General features: G+C 41.9%; 1 protein-coding gene across 1 annotated transcript; it reads left to right on the top strand.

Annotated features, from left to right (window-relative positions):
• zic4 (zic family member 4) lies at positions 1-12526 on the top strand. Its single transcript, XM_021620026.3, has 2 exons — positions 1-4081; positions 11150-12526. The coding sequence occupies exons 1-2, from the start codon at positions 2923-2925 to the stop codon at positions 11584-11586; spliced, it is 1596 nt and encodes a 531-aa protein (XP_021475701.2). The 5' UTR covers positions 1-2922; the 3' UTR covers positions 11587-12526.
• Positions 12527-14191: the final 1665 nt, after the last annotated feature.

A 14191-nucleotide genomic window follows, 5' to 3' on the forward strand; every position in this document is an offset into this window, starting at 1 on the left:
CTCTCTCTCTCTCTCTCTCACTCTCTCTCTCTCTCTCTCTCTCTCTCTCTCTCTCTCTCACTCTCTCTCTCTCTCTCTCTCTCTCTCTCTCTCTCTCTCTCTCTCTCTCTCTCTCTCTGCAGACTACAGCTGCGACCCTGCACTAGGCACCTGGAGCAGAGGCCATTTCATAAACATTCCCAGGATCACACATATTTCACATTATATTTACTTATTCATGACGTGTTTAACGTGGCTTTGTCACCAAATGACTTTGACAAGTCAATCCTGGATATGATTCTCCAGAGACGTTCAATCACTGCCGTCGGGCTATCTCTATCAGTATTTACAATGGTAGCCTGTGCGTAATATGCCAACTTTATCCCCCTAAAAATAATACATTTCGGTTTTACGTTTTTGGTGTTAAGAACAAAGCACATGGCCTACTACACATGGCCAGTTCATATCAATTGAATTACTGTGGACCGAATAACATCGAGTCACAAATACTAACATAAATAAATATGTGACCCATTCACCTACATATAGAAATGTCTCGTTTTAGAATGCTGCATCATTATGTTGTTTCGGTAACTGATCGAGTGTGCAGGAGTTGTACTCACATAGATAGGTGGGAAATGTTTGGTGTCCAGCGTGTTCAGCAGTGTGCAGTGCAGTACGCTAGTTGTGTTTTAGAAATGCCTAAAATTAAATTTAGCCCAAAACGTTTTTTTTATTTTTTATTTTGCAATAGATTGTGGTTGTAAAATGACCACGTTATTGACATACTAACGGAATATTTTATACTTGTTTTTAATGTTTTGTTAACTGATGAACAAATTCATTCTACGTTGAGAATGGACATTACGTTTGTTCAACATAATGAGACCGATGCATGAATATAACTCAACCTGGGTCTCTCAAATACCTATTGAGGCGATGGTCACAAAGTAGTCAAATATTGGCAAGACACACTGTCAAAATAAATGACGGCTTTACTGCCTCTGGAACCTACCCATGGCTCTCTGAGACAACAGCCCAATGATTGACTACTGTGGGCACGTTATAATCCGACCAAATGTTAAACGCATTCTACATGCTATATTTGACATGGATCTAATGGCAACGGTTTGACCTCCTTTCGGGTCAATTCACAGAACAATTCCTATTTGTCTCCGACTGTTTGATTAAGATAAAAGGGCCCAATGTAGATTGAGGTAAGAATATTTAAGTATATGTCGATTAATATACATGCGTTTACCAAATGTTAAAGTTGAATGAAAAAAAAACATATTCAAGGCCTTAGCTAGGAGGACCCATGACAACAGTTTTATAGGCTAGAATTAGGTTACAACAATAAATAGTCCCCTTAATATAGATGTGAACCGCAAAATAAAGTTGATCAAAAAATGTTAATGATATCATATCGCAGCTCAATGTCTTCATTATGTAGTTGATTATATTAGGCCGAACATAATGACGACACACTATAGCATCACAAACAGTAGAGATGAGCGGAATGTTTTTCAAATATATATATTTTATATAACATATGCAGCAGCTTCAGGTGCTCCAATACGCGTTGGTTTCTGAATCAATGTCTTAATAAAAGAGGAGAGGAAAAAACGTTATTAACAATTAAATCTCATCGTCTAACATAAGTCCAAAGACAAAATAAATGCAAAATATGTTTTGTGATTTATGGTATTGTCTAGCGGTGTTGGTTTGATAGCAGGGAATCATCAACAAGATTAAGTTTTATGTTTTCGACAACGTTTTCCTTCAACAGCAGACATCCCTTTCCCTCTCAGGGTATCATTCTAAAGTATAAACTCATATTTTAGCAAGTTTTATTTTGGTTTAAATCTCTACCGCTCTTGTGCCGTTCTGTGCCGTTCATCGGGCGCCACCTCCCGTGCCCCTGATCCGCTTCAGTTCTGGGTCTCAATCCGACAGGGCTCGTGAGCGAAATTACCCCGGATCATAACAACAGGTCGGTTCCATTACTTTTTCCCGGGACAATGGACGGCGTCGTCTCTATTCACTAATACACAGAAACCGATCCCGCGAAGAGGAGGAGGACGAAGCGCAACGAGCGACGAGGGGTGGTGGTGCGGTGCGGACGAACAAGCGAGCGCCTGGGAAAACGTGTAAAAAATGTTTATTTATCTTACCGGATCATTTTGGGCCATTGAGTGAACTCCGAACCGCGGAAAAACTCCGAACCGCGGAAAATTGCTTTTGAGAAAAGGACTAGTTTAGTCTATGTTCGAAAAGATATCCGGTACTTTTCTGCACACATTTCATGCATTTCAATGACATATTTTCGTAAAATATGTACCGAAATGAAGATATCTCTCTATTGATTATCAACTATAACCTTAGAGGCTCTACTGCATTATTTTAATGTGTACTGTAGGCTAGGTGTTAATTTAGGCTACATTGGGTATATTGCACTTCCATAACTCTTTGTCACTCAGTAGTAAAATATGACAGTTATAGTTTTGGTGTAACGGTTTAACTTTTGGAGATCAGTTTAAAGTACAATAACCTTTGCATAACAACTACATTATTTTTTTTTTTTTTTGCCTGAGGCTCTGCGCAGGCGCTCTGCCTGCTTGCTGTCGCTAAAACATTTTTGTTCACATTGGAGACTTGTCACAAGTGACGTCAATCACGGGGCTCTGACCAATTAGAAGTCGGGGTGATTGTTTAGCTCCACGGGCTGCAGCGCCTACCATGAATCTCTATTCACTATCAAAGCGTCCTGCTGCTGCCGGCCAACCGAATGGGATTCCATGCAGCCACTGAGATAGAATCACAACTTTTCAACTTTTTTAATATATGTTTTAGTTTGTTTTTCTATATTTTTCATTGCAATTAAAATATATTTGTCATCATTGTTATTTTGCCTGCTGTCAAGTTATTCTAGAATTAGGAGTAATGAACATGAATGCTTTGGGAAGCCCTATGATGGACCCTACGATTTCCAAACGGAACACGGCGCTGAGATTAGTTGACTTGGTAGGGGCGCACCACCATCACCATCATCACCACCATACCCCTCAGAGCGTGACAGGCTTCCCGGGGTTCAGCAGCCATCCACACTCAATGGCTCACTCGCACCCTGGGGAGATTACTGCGAAACCCCGCCTGGGGCCGAGTCCATTTGGGCCAGAACACATGGGGCACTCCGCGGCCCTCAAAATCAGCCCAGCCCATCATTACCCACACCACCATCACCACCACAATCATCATATGGCAGGCCACAGTGAAGTGGTCTCCAGTCAAACGGGAGCTTTTGGCCCGGTGCAGGCGGCGACCGTCCCTTATTCCATGTCCCACACGGCCCAGGCGTTATCCGCAGCCGCAGGTAGGGATTTCCTCATTCGGAGGGATCTGACAGCTCAAGCCATGCCGGTACTGACCGACCAGAGCCCCGGTTCAACCTCTCATCACGGAATGTTTGTCTCAACAACAGGTAGCTATCCTGGACACTACGGTCATCACCCTGATGCTGGTAGCCATGCCCTCTTCTCCGGACTCCACCATGAGCAGTCATCTAGCGGAGCACCAGGTGGCCAAGCCATGAATGGACAAATACGGTTAGGAATACCTAGCGAAATGTACGTTAGGTCTGATCACTTGAGTCAAGTGGCGAGCTCCAGGGCTGATCCGTTCTCCGCCTCGACATTACATGGCTACGGCGGTCTGAACCATCTGAACATGAACCTCGGCGCTCAGCATCACGGAGCCGGTGCATTCTTCCGCTACATGAGGCAGCCAATAAAGCAAGAACTCATCTGCAAGTGGCATGAACCGGAACTGTCGCCGAAGAAACTCTGCTCAAAAACTTACAGCACGATGCACGAGCTGGTAACTCATGTGACGGTGGAGCATGTCGGTGGCCCGGAGATGGCTAACCATATCTGCTTCTGGGAAGAGTGTCCCAGAGAAGGAAAGCCATTTAAAGCCAAGTACAAACTGGTAAATCATATCAGAGTGCACACCGGAGAGAAACCATTCCCATGTCCTTTCCCCGGCTGTGGAAAAGTATTTGCTCGATCGGAAAACCTGAAGATCCACAAGAGGACTCACACAGGTCAGTGACTTTATTTCCGTTTCAGAGACATCGGTAAAGGTTACATCCTCCTCCAGCATTGAGGAAGGTTACGATTTGAATTTATGGATTGAACCCCATTCAACACTAGAGCTCGGTTCACATTTCTATTTGAAATTGCATAACATTTCTATTTTAAATTGCATATAATTTAAATGTAGTTATTTTGAGAATATATGCTGTACAGCAGCCGCGGCGTTAAACAAAAAGGGAAAAAAAATATTATTTAAAATGACATTGAACCAATTGCCAAATCCCTGAAAGCAGTATTTATTTCATAATTATTTCGATATATATATATATATATATATATATATATATATATATATATATATATATATATATATATATATGTTTATATAAATGTTTGTTTTATTCTTTCTAAATGTGATATTTGGATCATGGCATTTCAAATAAACAATTTTTAAGCTACCAAAACGTTGGCATGACACTGAGCCTGATTAGCCTAAACATTAGGCAATAGTGTATTGTTGGACAAACACATTTCCGATGTGTTTGTTGTGAATTGCTCCAGTGCGCCAGCGCTCTACAGAGATAATGCTAGGGGGATTATGGTAAAACAGTTCTCTCTCCCTCAGCGGTTTGATGTGTGCCAAAACATGCCGTCCGAAGAGAGACTATGGCCCACACGGTCTGTCCAACTGTTGCGTTGCCTGCAGCAGGGTCAAGTCTAGATGTTACACAGTTCGTGGCAAATTGACGACGAAAGTTGAAAATGTGTTTTGCATTTTTAGCTAACCCTCTTCCTAACATTAACTTCGAATTATCCTAATCTGCTGCGTACATGTTCCTAACCTGCTACGAAAAGGCATAAACTGTACTCTCAAAACCACGCTGCTTCAGGCACATGGAACCAAGCATATCAGATAGAACGTTGTTACTTACTTTTCTGAAGTGTTGTGTATCGCCCTATGAAGTACTAGAAGCCTACTGGTTTCAGAATGCAGTTGGGAGTAAGTTAGCCTTGGAGCGGAAATAAATTCCGATGTTGTAATGGACTTTTTTTGTTTGTTTTTGTAGTGGAGACCCTTTCTGCTTCCACCGCCGTGAACAACCCCTGGATGTGTCTTTTAATACTGTGATTTGTCAACGAGACTCTCTGTATAATGTTTGGTCTTCTGTTGAGACTAGAACTGAATGGTCACGTAGAATAATGCTACTAATAATTTAAGCTACATGGCTCGGAGGGTAAAGCATGGCGCATGCGCTGCCAAGGTTTTGGGTTCGATTCCCCGGCCAACCGTATGCAAAATGTATGCAAGCATGACTCAGTCAGTGTGGATAAAAGCATCTGCTCAATGGAATTGAGGATTATTATTAATATTATTATATAAGTCAGGCAAGCTAAGAAAACATAACAACATAGGTTGATGTCATATTTCATTTGTATGCTATTTAATGGTTATGATTCATATCTTATTAGTATTATTATTATTAGTAGTAGTAGTTGTAGTAGTATTAGTAGTATTATTGTAAAATATTAAATATTCACATTTTGTATGTAATTGTATGATTATTGTGGGGTGGATTGTAGTAATAGCAGTAGTAGCAGCAACAGTAGTAGTAGTAGTAGTAGTAGTAGAAGTAGTAGTAGTAGTAGTAGTAGTAGTAGTAGTAGTCATCATATTAGTAGTAGTAGTAGCAGTAGTAGTAGTAGTAGTAGTAGTAGTCATCATATTAGTAGTAATAGTAGCAGTAGTAGTAGTGGTAGTACTAGTAGTAGTAGTAGTGGTAGTAGTAGTAGTAGTAGTAGTACTAGTAGTAGTAGTAGTAGTAGTAGTAGTCATCATATTAGTAGTAGTAGTAGCAGTAGTAGTAGCAGTAGGGGTAGTAGTAGCAGTAGTAGTAGTAGTAGTAGTAGTAGCAGTAGTAGTAGCAGTAGTAGTAGCATTAGTAGTACTAGTAGTAGCAGTATTATTAGAAGTAGCAGTAGCAGTAGTATTAGTAGTAGCAGCAGCAGCAGTAGTAGTAGCAGTAGTAGTAGCAGTAGTGGAAGTAGTAGTAGTAGTATATACAAAGCAGTAATACACTATAAAACACACAATATGAAATCATGGCAAAGTTGTCATGTTCATAAACATTTATTTGTATTAATGTATTTATATTGGAAACCCCTCTGCTTGTATTATTAGTCAGAAAAGGGTTGTTGCTAAGGAAAGGGTTTTATTATTACTTAGGAAAAGGTTGTTGCTAAGGAAAGGGTTCTATTATTACTTAGGAAAAGGTTGTTGCTAAGGAAAGGGTTCTATTATTACTTAGGAAAAGGTTGTTGCTAAGGAAAGGATTCTATTATTACTTAGGAAAAGGTTGTTGCTAAGGAAAGTGTTGTAGTATTGCTCGGGGAAGGTTTGTTGCTAAGGAAAGGGTTCTATTATTACTTAGGGAAAGGTTGTTGCTAAGGAAAGTGTTGTAGTATTGCTCAGAGCAGGGTTGTTGCTAAGGAAAGTGTTGTAGTATTGCTCAGAGCAGGGTTGTTGCTAAGGAAAGGGTTATATTATTACTAAGGGAAAGGTTGTTGCTAAGGAAAGTGTTGTAGTATTGCTCAGAGCAGGGTTGTTGCTAAGGAAAGTGTTGTAGTATTGCTCAGAGCAGGGTTGTTGCTAAGGAAAGGGTTCTATTATTACTAAGGGAAAGGTTGTTGCTAAGGAAAGTGTTGTAGTATTGCTCAGAGCAGGGTTGTTGCTAAGGAAAGGGTTCTATTATTACTAAGGGAAAGGTTGTTGCTAAGGAAAGTGTTGTAGTATTGCTCAGAGCAGGGTTGTTGCTATGGAAAGGGTTGTAGTGTTGCTCAGAGCAGGGTTGTAGTATTGCTCGGGGAAGGGTTGTTGCTAAGGAAAGGGTTCTATTATTACTTAGGGAAAGGTTGTTGCTAAAGAAAGTGTTGTAGTATTGCTCAGAGCAGGGTTGTTGCTAAGGAAAGGGTTGTAGTATTGCTCAGAGCAGGGTTGTTGTTAAGGAAAGGGATCTATTACTACTAAGGGAAAGGTTGTTGCTAAGGAAAGTGTTGTAGTATTGCTCAGATCAGGGTTGTAGTACCCTCAGCAAGAAGTCGATAAACAGCCAGGGCATCAGGAGAGGAGGAGCCATATAGCAGTGTAACAGCCAGGGAAGCAGGAGAGGAGGAGGAGCCATATAGCAGTGTAACAGCCAGGGCAATCACACTGACCCGCTTATCCAGCATGCCTACACTATTACTTGATGGACACGTGTAATGTAGCTTAGTGCCATTGTAGTTTCATTCCACTAGAGATAATGACATGAAGAGAGTCATTTTTTCCTGAACAAATATGGCCGCGTGTCTCCTGGTTGGGCCAGCGACCCAAATGAAAAGCCTTCCTTAGGGCCTTGATGAGTCAGAACTGCACATAATATGACTCTGATTCCTTTATGACTCGGATTCCTTTATGGTGAATATGACTCTGATTCCTTTATGGTGAATATGACTGATTCCTTTATGGTGAATGTGACTCTGATTCCTTTATGGTGAATATGACTCAGATTCCTTTATGGTGAATATGACTCAGATTCCTTTATGGTGAATATGACTCTGATTCCTTTATGGTGAATATGACTCTGATTCCTTTATGGTGAATATGACTCTGATTCCTTTATGGTGAATATGACTCTGATTCCTTTATGGTGAATATGACTCTGATTCCTTTAATGTGAATATGACTCTGATTCCTTTATGGTGAATATGACTCTGATTCCTTTATGGTGAATATGACTCTGATTCCTTTATGGTGAATATGACTCTGATTCCTTTATGGTGAATATGACTCTGATTCCTTTATGGTGAATATGACTCTGATTCCTTTAATGTGAATGAACAATTTGCCTCTGCTGCCTCTTTCCTTCCTCCACATGTATTATTCATATCGTTTGCTCACATTACTTAAGTAGAAATCTGTTAAATGATTTGTGCGTGTGTTGATTCCCAAGGGCCTCTGGTCCAGGGTATCATGTTTAAAACCTACCCGGATCTGTGGTTATGACTGGGCTTCCCCTGGGGTGTGTTCCCGAGACATGCTCTTGTACTACACTAATGTCCCTGATTTGCTCTCTCAGCCCAACAGCTGAAGGTCAAATTGATATTCAACGTGCATGTGTAATTAGACTGAGCAATTATATATTCTCTGTAGCTAAGAGCCTAGCTGCCTGACAACGCCGCCTTGCATCGGAGAGAGATCCGCATAGGATGATTTCAGAGTAATTAATTCAACCATTATGGTTTTGCCAGGTTATGCTGTACAGGCATAGAAGCTAGACATTACAGGCCAATCAAGCTGCAGCTCTGTGGAGAGTAAAATGCTGTATTTCATTACACAGTAAATGCTTTGGTATCGTTATTTAGGAAGGTGTAATTTACAATACACGCACTGTAATATAAATTACAACTATTGTATCAAAGCAAGTATTGTGTAATGACATACAGTAAAATATCGTAGAATTGACTGCATTATACTATAATAAAAAGTAATCGGAATTGAATGAATGAATAAAATCTGTCGAGAGGAAGGGTTTGTATTACACAATATTATACTGTAATTTACAAGGGATTGGTGTACACAGGTTGGTTGCTAGGCAAAGCATTCACACCTTACAGTATATTAATGAATATTTGGTATTTTAATATCACATACACTTCTAGAGGCCTTAACAAAGGCACCCAAACTGGCAGCGACTACAGGGCAAAACAGACCAGAAGGACAAGGCAACAGACCAGGACGACAGGGCAACAGACCAGGACGACAGGGCAACACAGGTCAGGGCAACACAGACCAAAAGGACAAGGCAACACAGACCAAAAGGACAAGGCAACAGACCAGGACGACAGGGCAACACAGGTCAGGGCAACACAGGTCAGCGCAACACAGACCAGAAGGACAAGGCAACAGACCAGGACGACAGGGCAACACAGGTCAGGGCAACACAGGTCAGCGCAACACAGACCAAAAAGACAGGGCAACACAGGTCAGGGCAACACAGACACAAAAGGCCAAGGAAAGTGATAACCCATTTATGTTTGAAAGACTTGTTGTCACTCCAATCTGTCCCCAATAAATATTTAAACTTACTGGGATATTGTAACCACATAGGAATTCAATTGATACGAAGTTCTCACTCACGGCTACAACATATGCAGCCTGTTATAAGACACGCCTGAAAATATGTTAATGACGAAGAAACAGCATCAGCATGAACTCACTAGTGGTGAAAATATTTTCGGGGCTTTCATTCTGCGGGGTGGAATTACAGTAGGCCTACCATCCCGAAATACAGCAATTTTCCCACAATGCACCAACATTTACAATAAGCTCCAGTAACACTTCTGTTTTGTTTTACTGTTGATTATATATGACAGTTTTCCATTACTTTGCAATATAAACAAGTACATGTCAAGTATGATAATAACTACAGGTAGAGGACAGCTTGTGTCTTAACCTACAGGGACCTACATTCTCAACAAAACCATAACCAAGCCACTAAAATCCTGCAAATTATCATCCATTATCTTTTTATTCAATGCAACACTTTAAACTATTGCATACAACAGTAGAGCTGTCCTAAAGGAACTCAGCTGGTTCAGTGGGCTGTCCTATAGGATCTCAGCTGGTTCATTGGGCTGTCCTAAAGGATCTCAGCTGGTTCATTGGGCTGTCCTGAAGGATCTCAGCTGGTTCATTGGGCTGTCCTGAAGGAACTCAGCTGGTTCATTGGGCTGTCCTAAAGGAACTCAGCTGGTTCAGTGGGCTGTCCTAAAGGATCTCAGCTGGTTCATTGGGCTGTCCTGAAGGAACTCAGCTGGTTCATTGGGCTGTCCTAAAGGATCTCAGCTGGTTCATTGGGCTGTCCTGAAGGAACTCAGCTGGTTCATTGGGCTGTCCTGAAGGAACTCAGCTGGTTCAGTGGGCTGTCCTAAAGGAACTCAGCTGGTTCATTGGGCTGTCCTAAAGGATCTCAGCTGGTTCAGTGGGCTGTCATAAAGGAACTCAGCTGGTTCAGTGGGCTGTCCTAAAGGAACTCAGCTGGTTCAGTGGGCTGTCCTAAAGGAACTCAGCAGGTTCATTGGGCTGTCCTAAAGGATCTCAGCTGGTTCAGTGGGCTGTCCTGAAGGAACTCAGCTGGTTCATTGGGCTGTCCTAAAGGATCTCAGCTGGTTCAGTGGGCTGTCCTAAAGGAACTCAGCTGGTTCAGTGGGCTGTCCTAAAGGAACTCAGCTGGTTCATTGGGCTGTCCTAAAGGATCTCAGCTGGTTCATTGGGCTGTCCTAAAGGATCTCAGCTGGTTCAGTGGGCTGTCCTAAAGGAACTCAGCTGGTTCATTGGGCTGTCCTAAAGGAACTCAGCTGGTTCAGTGGGCTGTCCTAAAGGAACTCAGCTGGTTCATTGGGCTGTCCTGAAGGAACTCAGCTGGTTCATTGGGCTGTCCTAAAGGAACTCAGCTGGTTCAGTGGGCTGTCCTAAAGGAACTCAGCTGGTTCATTGGGCTGTCCTAAAGGATCTCAGCTGGTTCAGTGGGCTGTCCTAAAGGAACTCAGCTGGTTCATTGGGCTGTCCTAAAGGAACTCAGCTGGTTCAGTGGGCTGTCCTAAAGGAACTCAGCTGGTTCATTGGGCTGTCCTAAAGGATCTCAGCTGGTTCATTGGGCTGTCCTAAAGGATCTCAGCTGGTTCAGTGGGCTGTCCTAAAGGAACTCAGCTGGTTCATTGGGCTGTCCTAAAGGAACTCAGCTGGTTCATTGGGCTGTCCTGAAGGATCTCAGCTGGTTCATTGGGCTGTCCTAAAGGATCTCAGCTGGTTCATTGGGCTGTCCTAAAGGATCTCAGCTGGTTCAGTGGGCTGTCCTAAAGGATCTCAGCTGGTTCATTGGGCTGTCCTAAAAGAACTCAGCTGGTTCATACAATAGGCAATACACTATAAGCCAGTATGGTATTATATGACTTTGCGTCACCACCAAAAATAGAGAAGCGGTTTTAGTTTATGCCTTTGGGTTTTCTGAAGCCTAACTTATGTTCCCTTATTTCAGGTGAGAAACCCTTCAAATGTGAGTTTGACGGCTGCGACCGACGTTTCGCCAACAGCAGTGACCGGAAGAAGCACTCCCACGTGCACACCAGCGATAAGCCCTACAACTGCAAAGTGAGAGGCTGTGACAAATCCTACACACACCCCAGCTCGCTCCGAAAACACATGAAAGTCCACTGCAAGTCTCCGCCACCGAGCTCTGGCTACGAGTCATCAACCCCGTCATTGGTGTCCCCATCATTGGACTTAGGCCGAGAGCCAGGGTCTTCGTCGCTCTCGGAACCAGCAGCCTCGTCCCAGCCCGCCAATTTAAGAGAGTGGTACGTCTGTCATAGTTCTGGTGCCAGCGGCATTCAGACACCCCCCAGCGGCTCCTCAAGCCCTGATTCCGAGGATGAGGCCCTCTACAGACACCCAGAGCCAAGGGACGCGTTCTAACCAAAATTGTCCCTGAAAATAATAAAAAATATATCCAAGCTATTTTCTAATACGCCCATGGACTCAGAAAATAAACATCTCGAGAAGGTCTATTTTCTAATACGCCCATGGACTCAGAAAATAAACATCTCGAGAAGGTCTATTTTCTAATACGCCCATGGACTCAGAAAATAAACATCTCGAGAAGGTCTATTTTCTAATACGCCCATGGACTCAGAAAATAAACATCTCGAGAAGGTCTATTTTCTAATACGCCCATGGACTCAGAAAATAAACATCTCGAGAAGGTCTATTTTCTAAGGCCCAAATCATTCAATGCACTGGCATATCGACAAAATAAGAAACTGCCAAATTGTAGTTTTGTGATCGCTTTCTTATTTCCCCATGTGGATGAGTATGAACAAATATTCTGTAAATTTGTTCAAATGTCTCGTGCTGGTTAATTGTATGTTTGTATGTTGTTGTATTATTTTGTAAATCGAGTTTTGAATTCAATATCTTTTTAATTTATTTTTTGAATCTGACATGAACATTTTTGTATTTTCGAACCAAAGTGTTTTCAATATGAAAAATAAGTGAATGTACATTTGTAAAATTGCTAAAATTCAATGTGTTAATAACAGTAATGTTGTAAGCTTTGATCTTTCAGCTATTTTAATTGTTTGCTACTCTTATTTGTATAAATTAAATAATTGAGAAGTTTTGAGTTTCATACAGACATATTTTTTCCTATTGATTGTTTTCAGATAGTCTATTTGATATTACATTCATAAATGTTTGGTCAACGTGGTCATTTTGTGATTTGGTCATTCTTGTCATTATTTGTTATTGATGCATTTTCATAAAAATGTTGTCCTACCGAGAAAAGACACTCGAAATGTGTTACCAACTGCGTTGTAATTTGTCAGTATTTTGAATAAATCCTGTATGATAAAATTGCTATTTTACTTTTCTGGGTCTTTACTTTTTAACATTGATATTTACAATGATTTATTTAAATGCATATACTACGAGGGTACAGTTAAAAACGAATATATCACAGGTTCTGTAAAACGCTTTCAGTCTCACGGTTTAGACGACTCGTGCATAACTTTATAACGCAGCAGAGCAGATTATCACCGATCCTTTTTTAAAAAAAGGAATCGTGAGACAAAATACAGAGAGATTGTTCTATCACTATATTCAACAGCGAGCCTTATTGCCATTGGTGACTTATTATGTCTCATGTACCGTCTATAAGGTAGAGCCCATAAGGAACAAAACATGTTGTACCCGGAGCCCTTCAAACCTAACGGTCAGTAGGAGATTTTTGTTACGTTTGAACGATGTTGTTTTTTTTGCTGTCGTTTCTACTGCTACAGCTTCTTGCCAACGTGTAGACATTTCAACATTTAAATCCGCATAAAGGCACATTGAAAAGATCCCACCTCCTAGGTATTATATTTACAATTCGCTTACTCTAAACTTTCCTCACCCCTGAATAGTGGAAAAATACAAAGCAATTCTTTAAAAGAAAATCCATATATATATTTTTTTTAAATATATATATTTATTCACATGTCCATGTCTTGTTTGTGCGGCTCTATTTCTCTCTTAGATAAAGTGTGATTTTATGCAGGGAAGATGAGGGCAGCATTTGATGAAAGGCTATATATTCTCATCCAGACTTCAAAGATCTTTTAACACAAAGAGCCATTTCTTCATGACGGTGAGTCCTCACGGTGAATTAAGATTTCTATAGCAATAGCCGAGTCAAACTCGAATACTATGGGGCCATGTCCGAGGACTTCAGCGCCTCTTCAAAAGAATGTAATATTTGCTGCCCATGGGGTAGGAAACGGTCATCTATGGTCTTTCGATCCAATATAAGGATAAAATATTCTTTTGCTATATTTTTTAGAACTATCAAAAGAGAAGCCGCTAGAATTACGCACTTATTCCCACAATAATAGACTTGCATTGCAAAGCTTCTTGTATGTGTCCTGTGAACGGAGGCTGGAGTTAGCGGGTCCTGTGAACGGAGGCTGGAATTAGCGGGTTCTGTGAACGGAGGCTTGAGTTAGCGGGTCCTGTGAATGGAGGCTTGAGTTAGCGGGTTCAGTGAACGGAGGCTGGAGTTAGCGGGTCCTGTGAACGGAGGCTTGAGTTAGCGGGTCCTGTGAACGGAGGCTTGAGTTAGCGGGTTCTGTGAACGGAGGCTGGAATTAGCTGGTTCTGTGAACGGAGGCTGTAGTTAGCGGGTCCTGTGAACGGAGGCTGGAATTAGCGGGTTCGGTGAACGGAGGCTGGAGTTAGCGGGTTCTGTGAACGGAGGCTGGAGTTAGCGTGTTCTGTGAACGGAGGCTGGAATTAGCGGGTTCTGTGAACGGAGGCTGGAATTAGCTGGTTCTGTGAATGGAGGCTGGAGTTAGCAGGTTCTGTGAACGGAGGCTGGAATTAGCTGGTTCTGTGAACGGAGGCTGTAGTTAGCGGGTTCTGTGAACGGAGGCTGGAATTAGCTGGTTCTGTGAACGGAGGCTGTAGTTAGCGGGTCCTGTGAACGGAGGCTGGAATTAGCGGGTTCGGTGAATGGAGGCTGGAGTTAGCGGGTTCTGTGAACGGAGGC

The sequence above is a fragment of the Oncorhynchus mykiss genome, chromosome 15 (assembly GCF_057628025.1).
Source record: "Oncorhynchus mykiss isolate SJ-2025 chromosome 15, ASM5762802v1, whole genome shotgun sequence".
Classification (NCBI taxonomy): Eukaryota; Metazoa; Chordata; class Actinopteri; order Salmoniformes; family Salmonidae; genus Oncorhynchus; species Oncorhynchus mykiss.

Coding starts and splice junctions, on each gene's coding strand:
- zic4 (XM_021620026.3), top strand. CDS start 2,923: ATGAACATGAATGCTTTGGGAAGCCCTATGATGGACCCTACGATTTCC. Junction 4,082..11,149: donor CCACAAGAGGACTCACACAG/GTCAGTGACTTT, acceptor CCCTTATTTCAG/GTGAGAAACCCTTCAAATGT.